Source organism: Ailuropoda melanoleuca, chromosome 1 (assembly GCF_002007445.2).
Source record: "Ailuropoda melanoleuca isolate Jingjing chromosome 1, ASM200744v2, whole genome shotgun sequence".
NCBI classification, from domain to species: Eukaryota; Metazoa; Chordata; class Mammalia; order Carnivora; family Ursidae; genus Ailuropoda; species Ailuropoda melanoleuca.
This window is the reverse complement of record NC_048218.1, coordinates 124,913,729-124,935,310: the sequence shown is the minus strand read 5'-3', so window position 1 is coordinate 124,935,310 and position 21,582 is coordinate 124,913,729. Positions and strand designations below refer to the sequence as shown.

The following is a 21,582-nucleotide window of genomic DNA, read 5'->3' as shown; positions in this document are numbered from 1 at the left end:
GAAAATGATTCTTGTAGGGGGTTGGGATGCAGCGTGCCCTCAAGGCCAGAGCAGGATTCAGACCAGCATCATGGCAGAGCTGGGACATTTTATATAAGAAATAACATGCCTATGCCAGAGACTCAAATACAGGGCATTTATGAGGAAGAAGGATTAAGATCAGCTTGAAAACAAAAGATGGTCCCAACTACCAGAAGTCCTGCAGTGCCAAGCCAAGTCCCACAAATGTTAATGATTCTGTGTTTCAATGACAGGAGAGAAATGATGAAAACAAGAATTGAAAAACTTTAATCAGCTAATGGCACGCACAATGGATAAAGTAGTAGGACGCTGGAGGCCAAACCGGTCACAAGAGGAACAAGGCCTAGGTGGAAACAGACTTAGGGAGGAAGGGTGGAGGTGGGTAAATGAAAAACAAATGCAGTAAAGGCTAGTGAAAATTGTGTTTGTAAGTGCTTACCCAGAAAAATCTTCTTGATGCATAGTGATGATTATGGCCTCTATGGCATCTCCCACTGAAGTCAGTAAGGGCTGCACAGCGCTTCCCATAAGAGCATGGACTGTCTAAAAAGAAAAGGAAGGGTAGGCAAAATTAAGGACCAACACAAAGAAATCCAAGATGGGAGAAGCATTCCGACTAAAAGTTTTTATATCAAATCCCGACTATATACAGTTTTTGAACTGTAATAACCCGACCGAAGTCTGATCCTCTCCCAACTGCTGTTGGGAATGATCTTTAAAGCTGACAATATGTGGAACATGGCACTGCAAATTTCAACTCCCCCACTTCTCTCAAGTTTTCAAGAAGTTTCATGGTCAAATGAGCTCCTGGAGAAAGGAGAGGAGCAGTGCTACTTACAAAGATCAAATGAACACATTTTGTAAAGTTTCTGTAAAGAGTGAGGCAAGACCAAAAGTCATTCTTCAAAACTGGAACAACATTTTAAGCAGAGTGAATATACTAAACACGCTGGTGATTCTTACAGGGCAGAAGAGTTAGGCATTTCATGGATTACGTTCCTATTCAGAAGGAATACTTTTGGTACTTGGCACCATCTTCCCTTTCCAGTTTATGCCACAAACAGCAGTACCTGAGACTCTGGCATGGGCATTTGGGATGCTGCTACACAACCGACAATGCACAGGACAGTCTACCACAACAACGAACTGCCCAGCCTAAATAGACGTCAATAGCGCGAAGGCTGAGAACTGCTCGCCAGTGAGGCAGAACTACTGGTTAGGTTATAGAAGACCACTTGGTCTTAGTTATGGGTTTTTAGTGTGAGAATATTGACTAGGCCTCAGGACACACTTACAATCTAAAATTTAAATATATTATATATGAAATGATGATTACATATAATGAAGACGGATGGCATTTGGCTTATACAAATGATAGAAATTAGTCAGTAAAGGTTATATAGGATTCTTATTCATTAAATTCCTAAATGTCATCTCTAGCCCTTAGTCTCTGATAAAAGTAAACTACTATCTGTGGGGATTGAGAGGGAGAGGGAGGCAGAGAGAGAGATTGCAAACAACGCCTGAGCAGCTGCAGTTTGCCCTCAGGAGTTCACAATCTAGTGACAGCAGGTAACTACAGGATGCTATGGGATAATGGGAGAAACCTCCCTTACGATGAGATGATCTGGAAAACAAAGGGCACTGCCTAAACTGAAATTCAAAGGACAAATAGTTAAGAACCAAGTGAGGAAAGATGGGGCTGAGAGGGCATCTGTTGAAGTCACAGCTGCCCGGGAAAGCTGATGCCTTTGACTGCAAAGCGTTCCACACAGAGTGTGAGGCGCCTGCCCACGTGGAAGGGACACAGCAGATGTACTCTGCGCAGACTGCTAGGAGCTGGGCATTTACCCTGAAGGGAACGGGAAACCAATGATGGGTTTTAAGCAGTGAAAAAATACAGTTAGAGGTTTGAATTTGGGAAACATCATGTTGGATGGCAGACCGCATAAACAGACTAAAGGCAGTTGTAGCATCAAAGCAAAATGGTGAGTGCCCAAACCAAACCAGAGGCAGTAGGATAGATATGAGGATACAGGTTGGGAATACTGTAAAAGGAGAACAGCAGGATTTGGTAATTACATTTGAAAAATATGGAGCAAAAAAATTTAAGGATACACTTAGATTTTTCTTTTTCTTTCACGATTTGGTGATATTATTAACTGAATGTCTAAATGCAGCAGTAACAGGTTGGTTTGGGGATGGAGAGAGAAAATGATGAATTCAGATTTGGACATGAGTTTCTTAAAGGACTTACGGGAAATCCACACAGGCTACGAGGAGGTACTGAAATATTTACGTTTGTAGTTATTGACACATTTTGACTAGATTTGGTAGTCTTTGGCTTTTAAGAGGGAAGATAAAGCCAAAAGAGTCAATGAGATCCCAGATAATGGTTTGTAGAGTAAGGCTAAATGCCATTTTGAAGTCATTCAGAAGAGGAGGAGTCCCTGAAGGATTAAGAGGGTAAGATTTTTATTCAGTATATATATTATGTGCTGGGTACTATGCTATGTGCCTCACATAATTCCAGTTAAAATTCAATCATTCCTTCCTCTAAGAATATTAAAATCTCTAACTTATAGATGGGGAATCTAAAGCAATTTATAGATAGGGAAACTAAAGCGAAGTGAAGGACACTGTCCTTAAGTGAGCAAGCAGAAGGGCTGGGATTTCCTAGGTGTGTGTGACTCCGATGAGCTTTTGGTTACACTTGGCCCACTTGCAACAGAGAAGCAGGAAGAGACCTTAGAGTATGGTAGAATAATAAATGGACAAGATCTCAAGAAAGAAGAGTAAGTTTTCTACTCTGCTATGAAGGAGTGAGCATCTAACTACAGACCCTCCTATAACAGAGGGCTCTAGAGATGGGGAAAAAAGCAGGTAGTTTTAGAGGGCTATGGAAATCTAGAGCAAGCAAGAGAAGAAAGTGAGTTCTCCATTTTCTGTGCCTTTGCCCTAAGAGTGCCTACAGTCATGGTGGCGGCAAGGCAGGATGGCTAAAACTCCAGAGAGAAAAACAAAACAAAACAAATCCAGCAGTCTTTCAGGCCAAAGGTACAATGGAAAGGAGCCCTGGTTCGACCAGGGCTGCTAGAGAGTGAGATGGGAACTTCATAAAGGAGGGAGCCAGAGAAAAATGCCTAATTCTATATTTAAGCTCAGCACTAGTCTTCAGCTGACTCATCAACCATGCCTGTGCAGAGCAAACACAAAGTGGCTGGCAACCAAGGCTTGAGAATTGAACTGAGGTCTGAGGCATGGCCAGCTGCAGGTATGGCAGTGTACAATTAGAGTCTAATCAGGCTGATTAATCACTAAAGAAATACCATCAACATTCAGGAGCAATGTAAAAAAATATTAAAAAATACTGAGTTTTACACAATATAACTTTCACAACTACCAGGATATATTAAAAATTACTACATATACAAAAAGCTTGGAAATGTTACCAGTTTTCAAGGGAAAAGATCATCAACAGCTCCCAACTCTGAGATGATCCAGACTCTACAATTATTAGGCAAGAACCTCAGTGAGGTCTAAAAAAAAAATGCTTACAACAAATAATAGGAAACCTCAGCAGAGTGATTGAAAGTGTAAAAAAGAACCAAATGGATATTTTAAACTAAAAAAATTGCACTAGATGCATGCAGATGTAAATGTACTTCTATAAACATGAGGTCTCTGCATTTTATATAACATGGTGCAGTATTAACTCTATGAAGATTACGTAAACTTAGGGATGTATATGGCAATCTACAGAAGAACCCCTAAAAACATCACATGAAAAGGTTCAGATAAAAATCTAATAAATTAAAATGGAATTCAAAAAAAATTTCCAAAGAATCCAAAAGAAGACAGAAAAGGAGGAAAAGAGAAAGCAAAAAACTCCCCAAAACAAATGGGATAAACAAAAAACAGATAAAACTATACACCTAAATAAAACCTTATTAATAATTATATAATGTCACTGGACTAAACTCTCCAGTTAAAAGGTAGAGATTACCAGAACAGACAAAAAGACAACTATTTATTGTCTACAGGAGACACACTTTAAAAATAAAGACACAGAAGAGTTGAAAGTAAATGGACAGAAGATATATCATGTAAACATTGAGAATAAAAAGGGTGAAGTAGCTACATTAACATCAGATAAAACAAACTGCATGACAGTAAGTATTAACAAAGCTAAAGAGGGATATTTCATAATGATGAAAGCACCAGTTCATCAGGAAGATATAACAATAATAAATAATGTATGTAACACAGCTTTAACAGAGCTAGTAATAGCTTCAAAACGGAGGCATCAAGAATTGACAGACTTAAGAGGTCCACAGTCATGGTAGAAAACTGTTAACTTCTGTCTTTCAGCAATTGATAGAACGACTATATAAAATATCAGTAGAGACAGAGAAGATCTAAACACATTATCACTAAATGCATTACCACTACCTTGACCTAACTGATCTTTATAGCACACTATAACCAACAACTGTAGATTACACGTTTTTGTCAAGCACACATGGTTCATTCAGCAAGACAGACCACATAAAACTAGACTCAATAAATTTAAATAACTGGAATAACACAGAGTATGTTTTTTGATAACAGAATTAAACTGAAAAATCCGTAAGACATCTAGGAAAATCACAATCAAAATTCAAAAAAAAACACAACACACACACACTTCCAAATAACCCATGAATCAAATAAGAAATTGCAATGGAAATTAGAAAATATTTTAAACGAATGAAGATAAAAGCATAACATATCAAAAGTGAAGTGCTTAGAGGGAAATTTACAACTTGTTAAATTTATTTTCGGAGGGAAAAGGTCTAAAAATCAATGGTATAACATATATTAAAAAAAAAAAAGGCAAAGAAAATCCAAAGTAGAAGGAAATAAAAAAGACAAAAGCAGAAATCAATAAAAAAGACAAACAACAGAGAAAACTAATAAATTCAAAAGCTGGCTCTCTGAAAAGATCAACAAAACTGATAAACCCCTAGCTAAACTGATGAAGAAAAAAAGAGAACACAACCACCACCAACAGAAACAATTAAAAAGACGTTATCACTATAGGTTCTAATGACATTAAAAGGACAGTAAGAGATTATTATGTACAACATTATTCTGACAAATCAGGGAACTTAGATGAATATACAAATACCTGGAAAATTACAAAGTATCAAAGCTCATTCAAAAAGAAACATAATTTGAATAGCCTTTTTTACCTATTAACCAAATCAAATCTGTAGTTATAAACTCCCTACAAAGAGAACCACAGGCCCGATGGCTTCACTGGTGAATTCTACAAAGCACGTAAGAAGAAAATACAAGTTCTTTCAGAAAACTGAACAGGAGGAAATACTTCCAAACCTAATTAATGACGACAGTAATAATACCAAAATCAGACAAAGAAATTACAAGAAAACTACATAACAGTATCCCTTATGATTATAGATGCAAACACCTTTAACAAAAATTAAGTAGATCAAATCCAGGAACACATAAAAAGGGTAATACATCATAACCAAGGTGGGTTTGACATTTAAAAATAAACTTCTGCATTATATTAACAGAATAAAGGAGTAAAACCATTTGATCATTTCAACAGAGAAAAAACTATTTGATGACATACAATTTATAATAAAAAAAAGTGTCAGTAAACTAGGAATAGAAAGGAGCTTGTTTAATCTGATAAAGGCCATCTAACATCATACTTAAAAAAGTAGAATACGGATGAAGTGCTTTCCCCCAAGTCAGGACTAGTTAACACTTATAGGAGAGGTCCTAGCCAGTGAAACAAGACCGAGGCGGGGGGGGGGGGGGGCGGGCGCGGGAACAGGAATCTACTTGCATACGATATGATAGTTTACACAGAAAATGTTCATTCTGGCTGGGTAAGGCTTCCCACTATGGTAGAGGATTAAGGACTACCAGAGGGAACAGAGAAAGGAGACTAGATTCTATTTCATAAGCTCTTTACAAAGCAGGGAAGTGTGTCATACATTTTCCAAAGAGTTACCTAAAACAGCTAAGATTACAAAAATATAGAAGCCTCAGCAATCTGGATTATTCTCTCATATAGAACATAAACCCACACAATAAGGGAGAAATGAAAAATTGTCATACATAAACCTAGCAATACAATCACTACCTGTATAAAACAATCTCTAATAAATGGATCAGAATTACTGGGCCAAGGTGTTTAAACGCTACTTACAGCTGACAGTGGGTATAATGAAATGACTCTAAATTAATATTAATTATGCCACCCATGACATAGTAGGTAATTATGAGATGTCAAACCTCAAGCCTAAAATAACATTTAATTCTGGATAAAATCTCAACAAGGTAGAGAAGAAAAGACTATTATATATCCTTACCTATATTTTTAGTAAGTGAAACATATATTTAATATCTTCTCTATCAAGGGATGTCTGGGTGGCTCAGTCGGTTAAGCGTCTGCCTTTGGCTCAGGTCATGATCTCATCACTGCTGGATAGAGCCCCGCATCTCGCTCTGTGCTCAGTGGGGAGTCTGCTTGAGATTCTCTCCCTCTGCCCCTCCCCCTGCTCGCTCTCTCTCTCTCTAATAAATAAATCTTTAAAACAAATCTTCTCTATCAAATAATAAAAGCATATAGATTTTTGGTTCTTGAGCTGCAATCATTTATGTACCCTAACATTCTACCCCTAATTCAAAGTAGTATATTAAATCTCCCACAATTTTAAAATTCAAGGTTTTCTTTTTTTCTTTAAGTCAGAAGGTTTTGTTTTTACTTAATATGTCATCTGGTTTTTATATGATTTAACTTAAAAAGTAAGCTCAACACTGTTTCACTGAGTTCTGTTAACATAAGCAATTAAGTCTCTAATTGTCAGGGCCACGGCAGAGAAGCCTTAAACCAACTGCCAGTCTTCTCTCACCCAGTTCTCAAGGGCAAAACTGGCAATGCCTCAGCACACCACAGTACCCAGCTACATGAGGCCCTGGCTCTACAGAGCAAATCCGAGAGTGAGTGCTGTGGCCCAGGATCAGGGCCATTTTCCCGGCAATAGCCTCAACTCCCAGCCCAAAGTGACTAACAATAGGAATAACCTTTGTTTATGCTAAAAATACAGATTCAGAGAGTACACCCTATCCTGAATTATAGTCTCTGAAGTATTTTTTTTAAGATTTTATTATTTATTTGAGAGAGAGCAAGTGCAGAGAGGGAGGGAGAGGAAGTGATCTCAAGCAGACTCCGTGCCGAGCCCCATGTGGCGCTCAATCCCACAACCCTGAGATTATGACCTGAGCTGAAATCAAGAGCTGATGCTTAATTGACTGAGCCACCCAGACGCCCCTGAAGAATTTCTATTTTTAATTTGTCAGGAGACTTTTATTATCAGGCAAAGTGTAGGCACTCTGTCTTAACCCACAGACTAGACTTTCCCTAACTATGAGCTGTGATCATTAGGGTCAAAAAATCAATTTAGTCAATCACCATCAGAATATTTTAAAAAGTAATAGATGAAGGGGGGGCACCTGGGTGGCACAGTAGGTTAAGTGGCCGACTCTTGATTTCAGCTCAGGTCATGGCCTCAGAATGGTGAGATCCAGCCCTCTGTCAGGCTCCGCACTAAGTGTGGAGACTGCTTAAGATTCTCTCTCTCCCTGGCCCTGCATGTATGCGTTCTCTCTCCAACAAATAAATCTTAAAAAAAAAAAGTAATAGATGAGTATAGAAAATATAAGTATGCATCACACAAAATAAGGAAAAATATTGTTCTGTGAAACCTTTGTTTCAATTACAGAAATACATATAGATGTATATTCTCTCTCTCTCTCTCTCTGTGTGTGTGTGTGTGTGTGTATGTTACATGCGTGTGTATATATTTATAAATGCTTATGTATTGTGTACGGGGTCAAAAGTAAAATCGGGGCGCCTGGGTGGCTCAGTCGTTAAGCATCTGCCTTAGGCTCAGGGCGTGATCCCGGAGTTCTGGGATCGAGCCCCACATCAGGCTCCTCCGTTGGAAGCCTGCTTCTTCCTCTCCCACTCCCCCTGCTTGTGTTCCCTCTCTCGCTGGCTGTCTCTCTCTGTCAAATAAATAAATAAAATCTTTAAAAAAAAAAAGTAAAATCTATTTCTTATCTTGGGTAGTGATCAAAATGTGTTGGACAGCTACTGCTAGAAGAGAAGGAAAAAATGTGGAACTACAGAAAAGAAGACTATGTAAATTCCCTGTCTGGAAGCAAAAATGTTAAGACCTTTCCGCTTGTCATACTGGCCTGATTTTGGGTATTTTTATGATCATAAATAGCTTGGACAACTCTTAATAAAAACAATTATTTTATGATGGCAGCTTTAATAACATTTCATCACAATGAGATGAGCACACTGGGGGGAAAAGAGAAAACAGAACATCCAAGTATGCCTTCACTGTGCTGGGGGAAAACAGACTTGTCTTCTCCCACCCTCCTATATGAATTCAGTGTCCTTAAGTTTTGGGGCCTGTTAAATCCCCATCCATGTCACCTATGGACAGCATTTGATCTCAGAAATTCCCTTCTCCTTTAGGATTTGTGAAATCATCCCCTCCCAAGCCTCTTCCTCACACTCGTTTCTTTGTAGCTTCTTTACTCTCTAAAAAAAAGTATTTCTCCTTGGAGTTCACTGGTAGTGTGTTTCCGTCTCCCTCTCTTTTAACTCTACCCAAGTGATCTAAATCCATCCAACTGTTGACATCTTTTATCTTTGTACGGTTACATTGTACCATTTTACAGATGCAGAAACCAAGGCAAGAGAAAACTATTTAACTTGTCTGAGGTCCTACAGCTAGTTAAATAGCTGAGATGGCATTCATATACAGGGAGTTGGGCTCCAGAGTCGGCTAACAGTGTTACTTACTTAGTAAATACCAAATAAATATTTAGTAAGCCAATGAATGATGATGGCAAGGTGTAGTAGATAACTCTTTTGGAGTCAGTGAGGTCTGAGTTTACCAGCATCAGGACTTTGAGCAAGTTATTCTTTCTAAGTTGTGTAAAATACAGCTTGAATAGTTGCTATAATATTTCATTACATGGCATGTGACTGGCAAGTAGCAGGTGCTAAAGGATATCTATTACTATCACTAATATGAATGATATCCTTGTTTTTTAAGAGTTACCCACTGTCAACTACATATGGCTCTGAATCTCATACCAACATTATTTTTTATTAAACTTCTTCAGCATATTTGTGTTAGCACATTAAAAAAAAAAAAAAGAAATTTACCCTGATTTCACACCTGACAGATACACATTAGAGTTTCTCAACCTTGGCATTACTGACATTTGAGCCCAATAATTCGTTTTTGTTGGGGGCTGTCTTATGCATTGCAAGATGTTTAACAGTATCCTGGCACTGGATGCCAAGAGCACCCCACTCCCAGTCATGACAATCAAAAACATCTCCAGCTTTGTTCAGTGTTCCCTAGGGAACAAAATCACCACTTCACTGGGATCATACTAGGCTGTACTGCCCTAAGACACAGTTAACGCTTGAAGACTTGCTTCCCTCGCTTATGAAAAATTTTCATAAGTAGAACACAATCTGTAGACACCAACAGGGTCTATTTTTAAGTTCTAGAAAATATAAACACACATGTATTCTTTCTCTTTAGGATACTTATCAGCAGCTCCTTTTGGTGTGTGTAGAGGATTCGGAATTATTTTTAAAATGCGACATCTCCCACTCATCCAAACAATTCTAAAACCACTTTGATCTATAGAGTCAAAGATTAAATTCTTTTACCTTTAGGGCTGAGATAATAGTTTGCTCAGCTGCTGGTGGGAATGAGCTCTGACTGGAAACAACCTAGAACAAGGTTTTGATACAGTTATAGTTTTGCTTAAGTCATTTATTTTTATAAATACTAATTTTGGTCATAACATGATAAAGCTGTTTTCACAGACACATAAAATAGTATTATTACTTTAGATTATATCTCATACATGTTTTAAAAACTCATTAGTATTTATCAGTTAAGAAAGGTTGAAAACTACTTTACTGTATAAAGCAAGTATACTATATACTTCCTGTATATAGCAATTATATAAGCAATTATACTAAATACTTCAAATAATTAAAACATTAAGAATTCTAAGAGTTGGCTTTCTTTTATGCACTTTAGATAGGTTTTAATTATAAAGTTTTAACTTGAAAAGGTCAGTTTAAAGCCATATTTACGTATTTCTTTTAAAAAATTCATTTTTGTCCAGGCTGACTATAATTTTCGACAAGTCTTTAAAATACAAATGTCAAACACTTACATATAATATAAATATTATGAAGATTTCAAAAGTATCAATAAACGCATTTAAATCAGCCTAAACAAAGAGAAACTTTCATTGATTGTGATGCTTTAGAGTAATAATGAAAGGGAATGGACAATATATCATTTATTCTTTTTATTTACTTCCATTACTTATTTTTCTGAGGTTTACTTGTTAATAATGCTTTAAAATACAGTCTGTTTAATGTGTGATACACACATTTTTGGAAACTCCTAATTGATAAAAGGCTTGTTAAAAATTTAAGTAAGTAAATAATCACTTATAATTATTCTAAAATACAACTGAGCATATTAAAACTCAAATTAAAGGTCATGTTTTCAAGAGCATCCCCTAACCTTTAGCTTCCTTCAGGTCTTCTAAATATTTATCTCTCTACTTACTAAATATTTTGGAAATGATTTATAGAGAGAAAACACAAGCTACTCAAAAGTCAAGGACTGGGTTGAAAGTGTTCCTTTCCCAGTAATTATAAATACACTTCACCTTAGAAATAATATATGAAGGCAAACAAGTTTTAGTTCATCATTAAAAAAATTAATTAGTAAAACAATAGCAAAAAGAATATATATTTTCTACTTCCAAGGAGTCATCAGTGATTATATCATAAAAATTCACTGTGTTTAATGCAGCTCCTTCCCCCCTTCTTTGTGCAAACATGGAACCTTCTCATGTTGAAGGGATTAAACAGTTCTTATGAAATTATGCTTCTTAAAAGATATGAAACATACATTTTACCCTTAAATCATTTGCTCAGTAAGCTTGATTATACCAACCAACCCTGATGATCTAGAGTTCATATGTTTTAAACGAAATGTATAGAAAGAAATGACACAAATGATAAAGGCCAGGAAGAAAAACTGTTTAAAAGAGTTCATCGTGCAGTTTATTTTACAGTCATCATGTTTCCACTGTATTCTTTTGCAAAAAATTAAATAATAATTCCTTGTTGTCTAAATTTGAGGCAAAAAGAAAGAAGTTGAAATTAAGTCAAAAGAACTTAATTAAAACAAAATAAAGATTACCTTTGTTACCGATTGGTGAAACTTATACAGTGAATTCACTACTGCCACATTTCTTCTCTGCCCTTCTGTAAGAGGCCCAATCACCTGGCTTGCATCCCCTTGTGTGGAGAGCTGTAAGAATTCAACACGAAAAAGAAATTACCAAAATGATAGTTCATATTTAACTGGGAAGCTCATGCCCCTGAGCAAAAAAAAAAAAAAAAAGGGTGACTGGAAATATTCAGGTCAAGTGTTAGACTTCGGGCACAGCCAGGAACCTCTGTAGAGAGAACACTATGAGTGAGGAAGCCCAATTAGCTCAATTATGTGCACAAGAACATCTTCCATCAATACTTCAGAGCTGATGGACCTGAGGCATGTGTGACCCAGAAGCCCAGTGTGTGCTGGTATTTTCATACATCAGCACAGTCCTCTCAGGGAATACCTTCTGTCAACTGCCATTAGTCTTTCCACTCAAAAACTCAGAAATATGCCATAAAACAAAACACAGAAGAGTAAATAAAGGAAGGGAGGGAAGGAGGAAGGAATAAAAATAAGCCTCCATCCTATTACATCTGAAAGCCATCACACTACTCCATGAAATGGGTGGTGAAAAAAGGGTTTTACTTTCATTTTTATAGATTAAGAATTTGTTTGAAAAAGGAAGTTAGCTAAGATTATACTGTATATGGATGATCAGAGGAAGTGGTATTAAGAACTTTTTACTCCTCACCTTTAATTTAGTTCTGAACACGAGTTTTAGGAGATAGTATATGTAATGCTTTAAGAGTTAATCTAGAATTCTTATAGTTTGATATGAGAAAAGAATCCACGTATAAACTATTCTCATACTGATCAAATTTTAATCAAGTCCTCTGTAACAACTGTTTGTTTTTGTTTTTTTTTTAAAGATCCACTTATTTTAGAGAGATAGAGCATGTGCACAAGTGGGGAGCAGGAGAGAGAGAGAGAGAGAATCCAAAGAAACTCCGTGCTGTGCATGGATTCCAACATGGGGCTCAATCCCAGGACCCGAGATCATGACCTGAGCTGAAATCAAGAGTTGGATGCTTAATTGACTGAGCCACCCAAGTGCCCCTGTAACAATTGTTTCTAAAGGTGAATTAAATTTGAGTAGGACAAATAAAAATGATCTAAGTCAACTCTATGAATGGGGATACAGATCTCAACATGTGAAAAACTGGCCTTTTAGGAGAGCTGAAACTAAGATCATCTTGCCTTTGTTATAGCAAGCCAAATAAAGTCTTGGAGAAATACTATTTTGCTTTCTACTTTCCTTTAATGAACACACACACATACATTTATAAAAATTAAACTCAATGCCTACTTTATCAACTCCTACTTGTAGTAATAAAATGCAATTTTAAAATATTAAAAACTGCAATTAAAATAAAGGGAATATTCCTTTGTTAACATTACAACCCATGATGATGGCTACAAAGTCAAGATAAGACCTTTTGACATCAGGTTAAAGAACTCCAGTTTATTGTGCCTTTCCTTATGGACATGGTCACCAACTTGCAATCAAGTCGAGCTCTAAAACTGGAGAATAAAGTGGCAGTCGTCAGTGGCACCAGTGGTTACGGCAGACAAAGGGGGTCGAATGCTAAATACGTATCTGCCCGTACAGGGCATTTAAAAGTTAAGAACTCTAGCTATATAATTTTTAAAAATCCAGTCTCTCTTACTTTTCCTGAGATTCTCTCCAAATAATTTTGAAATAGTAACAAAGAAAAGAAATGGGGAAAGGAAAGAATTTTTCTTATGTTATCTTATGTCTATTTATTTTATGTATTCCATACTTAATGAAGACACAGGCTTGCTGCTAGAAAAACATGAAGATCCTTTTATTACTGATAACTGACCATATTTGGGGGCTTTAAAAGTATAGAAAGGCCTGTCGGATCCATGATGATGCTACAATAAAAAAGACAAATAGTAACAAATGCTGGCAAGAATGTGGAGAAATCAGAACCCTCATACACTGCTGGTGAGAACGTAAAATGGACTGGCCACTTTGGAAAACCAGTCTGGCGATTCCTCAAAGATAAACACAGAGTGACCATATACCCAACAATTTGACTGCTTGTTATACATACAAGAAAAATAAAAACATACGTTCACAAAAAAGTGTATATAAATGTTCACAGCAACATTACTCCATAGTGTAATAGCCCAAAAATGAAAACAACCCAGGTGTCAACTGGTAAGTAGATAAATAAGATGTAGTCTATTTGCACAATGGAACACTGCCCAGCCAAAAAAAAAGGAATGAAGTTCTGAGACATGCGATAATGTGCATGAACCTTGAAAATATTTTAACCAAAAGAAGCCATCACAAAAGGCCACACATGGAATGATTACATTTACACAAAATATTCAGAATAAGCAAATCCAGAGACAAAAAGCAGATTAGTAATTAGGGGATGGGCAAAATGGGTAAATGGGAAGTGACTGCTAATGGGTAGAAGGTTTCTTGTTGGGGGTGAGGAAATGTTCTAAGTGAATATACTAAAAACCACTGAATTGTACACTGACATGGGGTGAATTATATTTTAATAAAGCTGTTTTTAAAAAAGTACAAAAAGAAAAATCCCCAGACTTCAAGGGTTATCTGCTGGATGCCTTGAGCCTTGCAAAAACTAAGGCTAAAATAAGATGGTTAAGTTAGAGACCTACAAAGTTCTGCAAAGGAAATATTATACTTAGAAGAGCAAAACACTGTTGATAGAAAAGAACTAAAGATGAAATATCACTGTGCCAAAAACGAGAAACAAAATTCAAATATCAAAGTGAAAATATAACACTAGAAGACTGGAAATTTAAGATAATCTGCTGCTAATCCTGGTTTTATAGCACAGAATACAGTCAGCCCAACACCTGAGCTTGGTGGATCACCCTGTTTCTCACCATTCGTGCCATGATCATTTTGGGGAAATGAATTTCAATAATTTACAAAATATTACAAAAATAAGAATAGTACAAGGAGCACTGATAGACACTTTACCCAGATGTACTTATCTTTTTAAAAAAGATTTATTTATATTAGGGGAAGGAGGCTCAGAGGCAGAGGGAGAGAATCTCAAGCAGACTCCCCACTGAGTGTGGAGCCCCACCTGGGGCTAGATCTCACGACCTTGAGATCATGACCTGAGCTGAAAAAGAGAGTCAGACGCTTAACTGACTGAGTCACCCAGGTGCCCCTAAATCAGATATTTTTAACAAAAACTTAGAAAAGTTCTCATAAACCTTTAGTTACACAGTTACATCCATACTTATTTTTCTGAAAGTGGTGAGCATAGCTGTAAAATTACCAAATAGATTTTTAATGAGGAATTTACATTAAGAAGACATCAGTAATCAACTAGTCCTGTTATGGTCTTGAAAACACAGTGCTCCAGGGAGCAACGACCAGTTTCTTAAACCTGACACAAGGGATGAAATCAATTTGTAATCCCTGATCTATGTCATATCAGTTTTCTGGACAGATGGTCCAATGATTCTAAGTGTACTCATCTAAATGTTTTCTAGGTCAAGAGATGCTAATGAGCAATATATTCCAAGAGCCTTAAAGCTGCTATATCCTTACTTATCCCACTATTAGAGATGTATCCTTAGCATATAATACTTAAAGTTACATGCACAGAGATAATGCTATTTATAAAACAGAGAAATTGGAAAACCCCATATGTCTAAGAATAAGAGAATAGTTAGGTATATATTAAACAATTCGCATTATTTAAGAAAAAACAATGGGAGGTGCTTATGTTACAGAGCTAACTAAAACAAACAACAAACAGCACATTTGTGTAAGAGCTCACTTTCACAAAAAGACTGGAAAGAGAGCAAAAATGTTAAGAAATATTATGAAGCATTACACAGTGAAGAAACTTACTAAAATATTAGTAAAGGGCACTGTGGAATTCTATTAAGTATCTAAAAATGTTCATTTGTAGAATACACTTAGAAATGGCTGCACAAGATAATTTTATCCAATGATAAAAAATAAAAGATGTAAATCTCCATCCTTGAAAGATTTAAGATAATATGACAAAATAAACTGCTTTGGTCACTATTTACTTGCCCCAGAGAAGGTTTTGGAGTTGACTTGCTGGGGTAGAAAATGCTATTGGGGGGGGGGGGGGGGGAGAAAGAGAGTGAATATGTGTGGGATGAGGGGCAAAGGGAGAGGGAGAGAGAGAATCTCAAGCGGACTCCCTGCAGAGCATGGAGCCCAACCTCATGACCCTGAGATTATGACCTGAGCCTAAATCAAGCACTGGACACTTAACTGACTGAGCACCCAAGGTCCCCAAGATAGTTTCTTTTGATCTACTAATCTGTGACACAGATGAAAATAACTGATTTTTATTTATATTTACTTATCAAATGCCTTCGTCATAGATTACCCGGTTGAGATTATGGAATACAAGAAGTATAATTAAGTATCACTTAGCACATTATAACATGTCAATTATCCTATAAAAAATGTAAAATTAAACACACACACACACACACAATTAAATGATCAAACATCTCTAGTCTGTAATACATTAAAAATTATATTGTATTTGGAACACAGACATAGGGCATGTTTCTGTAAATGTACAGCAAAGGACAAATTCGTAGGTTTATGTAACAATTCTTGATTTCCCCAGCATGTCAGCTTAACTAAAATTTCCTGACAATGAAACTAATTTTCTAAGATGCTAATACTATCAGAAAATATTTCCAAGAAAATCTTTCTACAGTGTATGTCACACGTTTCTGGTTTTCATAAATAAGGCACATAGAACATGTACCTGAAGAAGGCAAATTCTACTTAAAATGAACCACTGTATGTGCTCACTAGAGTTCCTGTGAGCCGTGTTTGTGCAATTACACATTTTTGTTTTAAAAGTGACTCCATCAGCGCTTAGTGTGTATATGGCTGCTTGCCCGTTTACTCATATCTCTGGAAATTTTTTCTTTCCCTTTTCTTTAACTTTTTGAGATTTTTGGGAATCCATCTCTTATTCCTAAGGTGTTAGTTTTCTCTTCTTGATCTTCTCTTATCTCCCCTCATCCTGGTCTAACTTGCTTTATAGTGGGAAGAGAGGACTAACCACATGGTAGCTGGGAGACGTTCCTATCAATGAAGTATATACCTCAGTGCACGGACACTGTGATATCAATTCTAGTGGTTCAGAAGATATTTTTATTCCTTTCTTGGTTCTTATTTATATTTCAGACTGTTGAATTTGTCCAATATTTGACCACTTGATTAAAAAAAAAAAGGAAGTGTTACTACATATATATTTATCTAAAAATAAGGACATGTACATTTAATCACAGAACAGATTCAACAGTAATGCTATGTTTTGACATCAGATTAAGCCTTCACACAAATCTGTTATCAAAGACGTGACAGCTGGAAATGGGTTGCCTTTTAGACAGTTAACATACAACCAAAAAGGTGGAAATAAGATCCAATCTTGGGGCGCCTGGGTGGCTCAGTCATTAAGCGTTTGCCTTCGGCTCAGGGCGTGATCCTGGCATTCTGGTTCGAGCCCCACATCAGGCTCCTCTGCTGGGAGCCTGCTTATTCCTCTCCCACTCCCCCTGCTTGTGTTCCCTCTCGCTGGCTGTCTCTCTCTCTGTCGAATGAATAAAATCTTTAAAAAAAAAAAATCCAATCTTGTTTATATGCATATTGGAATGACACGTAGCTTTGTAATTCAAAACTGTATTGTTCATATACCCCGTATTCTTGTTACAAAGCCATTTTATCAACCTACTTTCCTCTTTAACCTCCTCTAGATCTTCCACACTCCTGTGGTCAAAATGTCCACCTGGCACATGGGATTTGGTAACCACAGAGGGTGGGAAAGGCAAACACAATTTGCTCAGAATGGATCGTTTAGAGCTCTTACTTTACTTCTCTTCAAAGGACCTTATGCTTTTGAACAACAGATGGAATTTCCACCTACCCACGACGAATGACTGGCTCTGGCTCGTAAACACTGGCCTTGTTAATTAAATTTAGTCACAAGTCTGCATATTTTTAATTCCTTGAAGAAGAGAGAATTGTTCTCTGTCAGGTATACTGAGCTTTTCCCATTTTCCAATAATGAATACTATGATTAATTCATTAATCAAAAGAAAAACTCTTTACATGTACATGAAGTATACAGGAGGCCTCTTTGATTTAGGATACTTTGGGTTTAGTACAGAGTGAATTTCAAACTATAGATTTTCCAAAAGAAATGAAAGTTTTTTTTTATTCTCAGGGATATTTAAAAACTAAAATCCCAGCATCCTACTATTAAGACCTAAGTTAGCTAACAAAATTAAAAAAAAAAAAAATTCCTGACATCCTACTATTAAAACCTAAGTTAGCTAATAAAATTTTTAAAAAATGAGTTTATATATTTGCAAATATAGACTAGTACTTTCAGTTTTTGAGAGATATAAGTTCTAATCTAATTAAACCTACAATCTTGAATGCAGTATTAGTTTTCATAGTGAAGTTCTTTATATAGAGTCAAAAGATAAATTTCAATTTAACTAAAGTCCTAATAACAAAAAATTTTATATTATTGAACTCCAAAGTAATAAGCCTCTCTCTGAATATTAATTTTAATAGCAGTGTTTATAACGTTAAGCCAGAAAGAAAAAAAAAGATTACCTGAGAGCAATTATTACCTAAAAAAACTAGAAATTTATTTTGCAAAATCTGGCAAAGTCATTCTAAGTTTGTGTCTGCTTTAAATGACTACAATTGTCTGAGAAGGAGTCTTGAGGAGGTAATTCTAAAAACTATCATTCTACAGTGGCCTGATTAACCCCCTAACCCATGCAACTTCCTATTTTAATAGTGGATTTGTCAATTTCTGAAATTCTATCCATTCATCTTATTAGTCTGAGGCTGCGTTGTAAGGTGTATCATAATTCTTATACCTTTCTAGTAAATTATTCTCATTTTATGACACCCCCCAAATCCCTAATAACACTTTTTGCTTTAGAATCTATTTTATCTGATATTATTATAGCTCTTTTTTATCAGCTCTCATATACTTAGTATTTGCTTGAAATATTTACAATTTATTTACTCATTTATTTGTCAGAGAGAGAATATAAGCAGAGGCAGCAGCAGACACAGAGCAAGGCAGGCTCCCCTGACCAAGGAGAGCCCGATATGGGACTTGATCCCAGGACCCTGGGATCATGACCTGAGCTGAAGGCAGATACTTATCAACTGACTGAGCCACCCAGGTGTCCCTGAAATATTTTTTCTCCATTCCTTTACTTTCATCCTTTATGTGTCCTCATTGATGAGGGACAGAAGCAAAAAAATGTTCACTTTTAGCCCAGAAGGCTGACCTATAGCCTGCATTGTTCCAATAAGGATCAAATACATACTGGTTGCTACATTCTTTTTTTTTTTTAAGATTTTATTTATTTATTAACAGAGAGAGAGAGAGAGAGAGAGAGAGAGACAGCCAGTGAGAGAGGGAACACAGACAGGGGGAGTGGGAGAGGAAGAAGCAGGCTCCCAGTGGAGGAGCCCGATATGGGGCTTGATCCCAGGACTCTGCGATCATGCCCTGAGCTGAAGGCAGATGCTTAACGACTGAGCCACCCAGGCGCGCCTGGTTGCTACATTCTTAAAAGGTCTCATGACTGCCTGTACAGCTCACCACCTGTTAATACCAAGCTGAATGATAAGCACCAGAGAAATCTTGCTAAAGTAGTTTTACGAATGGAAATTTGAAGAAGATATTTATGATCTAATACTCCTTGCTTGTCTCCTCCCCCTTGAGCACTAAGCATATAACCATCAGCTTCACAGAGCAAAAAGTGCAGCTTTTTATGCTCAGGGGTCCTATCCTCCCCGCTATAAGAAAAGCACCTTTTTGCACCAAAAATGTCTCAAGAATTCTTTCTTGACCATTTGCTTGTGAACCCACATCACTTACGTTTTAGGTGTATCACACAAAGCTAAACTTACTGATTCTATCCAAATTGAGAAATGTCAGTGGTCAGTTTACTCTATCTACATTTATTGTGATGAGTGATATACTTGAAGTCCATCTTACTATGTAATTCTCATAGGATTTTCTTTGCTTCCTTTTATTCCGTTCACTTCTCAGCCTTTTATTGAACTGATACTTTTCTCTTTTACCCATTTTTCCATCAGTTCATTTAGGAGTTATTCATTCTATTTCTACTCTTTCAGTGGTCATAATTAAATTGTTAAAAATTCATATTCAACTTAAGCCAAAATATCTATGGCTTTACAGTCCTCCTGAATAATATAAGCATTCTAGAATGCTTTGAAATTCATTACCCCTTCTTCTCATTTCAAACTTTAATGTGGAGAAGTATTTCAGTTCTACCTTGTTTATGTCCCAAATTAGTCACTATTATTTTTTATTTTATGCAATTAAGGCTTGGATTTACCTACATGTTTACCAATTGCTTACGCTTAAAATCTTACTTCTTGCATTTCAATCCTTCTTTTGAGTTAGATTTCCTCCTTTTCTGTCTAACTATTAAATGCTTCCCTTTCAGAGTGCAGGCCAAGGCCAAACCCCCTACTATATTCTGCAAGAGCTGGCGTGATCTAGAGTTAAGGTTACAGAGTTTCAAGCATATCAGATTGGGTCACAGGAATTCCAGGAAAGCACGAGCATTTAGCCAGTCTCTAGTCTCTCAGTGTTCCAGAATACAGGCACTTAACAAGGCTGAAGAAGCAGGGTCCTTAAAACCAGAGGCTCTGCGTTGAAGGTGCCACTTTATGTATAACAGAATCCAGAGCACAAACTGCTTTAACAGCTACTAGACTTCTGTTGGCTTTTAAGTCACTTGTACCTCTCTCCTCAGCCCCACTCAGTGTGATCAGTCCCTCTGGGTGCAAATTCAATTATTTCTTCTGCAAGTTAAAAACCTGCATATGGTAAAAACTGAAACAGAACTAACTTAAAAGTATAAACTGAAAACCAAATGTTCTCTCTCCACATCTTTAGTCCCACTCTCCAAAGCTATATGCTAACAGTTTCTTGTTGTGACCTTCCAGAAAAAAAGAGAAAGAAAAAAGAAAAAGCATAGAACAGCATTTAGTTATATTATCTATTTTATTTACTGGTGGGACTACTGAATGTACTATTTTCACCTTCTTTTTCTAGCTTCATAATATGTCTTAAAGAGTTTTCCATATTAGCACACAGAAGTCTTCACAAGACTACCAGGTATCTCCCTATTTCCCTCACCAGTTTGTAACCAAGCTCTCAAACTATAAATGAAGCATTTTCTATAGATTCTTGAGAGAAAAAGGAAGGAAATCTGAATTCCCAAGAGCTCAATATTCCTTCTCATTACTGTCAATCTTTGATGGCTATCAGAATGATTACAATTAGAAATTCAATTTCCCAACTAAATAGGGTTCTCAGCAAAGAGAGTGGCCACATGCATTTTACAAAAGTAAAAATAAATCTACACCCAAGAAAAGATGCCTTACATGCACACATGCATGCACTCGCATACTCACATACTCACATCCCTTTATTTTCTCCAAACTTCCAAATGCACAGCATATTATATCTAGTTTTGGTTAGTTTATTTTAGGAAGTTCTTAGATGTTTAAACTGGGGAGAGGTGGGTGGTTGGTGAACTCAAGAAGAAAAACAGGCATTTCTACTTTTCCTGATCTTAGTCCTTTTTTATTTTTCTAAGATTAGTTTATTCAATATTAGAAATTCACTAAACATCTTCCAAAACTTATAAAAGCCACCATATTCTTTCAAGTCCTAAAGACTAAATGGTTATCCTCCTATAAAGCTAGGATACACCCATGTGCCATCTCTACACATACCTTTACAGTTTTTTAAAAGTATTTTTAATTGAAATATGAACTCAAGACAGAAATGTATAAAAAACATCAACATACAGATAAATGAGTTATCACAAATCAAAAACTCTTGTAACCACAAACAAAAAATTTAAATATTACTAGCACTCCAAAAACCCTTCCTGTAGTCCCAACTCAATCATCTCCTCCTTACTCCTATAAAGTGCCTTCTTTATACAAATGGAATCATTTGGGACATAATATTTCATTTATAATAACTATATACATGTTTGTATTTTTTTTAAAGATTTTATTTATTTATTTGACAGAGATAGAGCCAGCGAGAGAGGGAACACAAGCAGGGGGAGTGGGAGAGGAAGA

At 36.4% G+C, this 21,582-nt stretch overlaps 1 protein-coding gene across 1 annotated transcript in view; it reads right to left on the bottom strand.

The window, feature by feature from the left end:
• COG5 (component of oligomeric golgi complex 5) overlaps positions 1–21,582 on the bottom strand; it is a 285,065-nt gene that overhangs the window by 26,182 nt on the left and 237,301 nt on the right. Inside the window, exons 15-17 of the mRNA XM_034666445.1 lie at positions 11,373–11,483; positions 9,809–9,871; positions 461–564 (exon numbers count right to left, since the gene is read on the bottom strand). Of these exons, the coding sequence (XP_034522336.1) occupies positions 461–564; positions 9,809–9,871; positions 11,373–11,483 (278 nt within the window). The remainder of the gene's footprint in view (positions 1–460; positions 565–9,808; positions 9,872–11,372; positions 11,484–21,582) is intronic.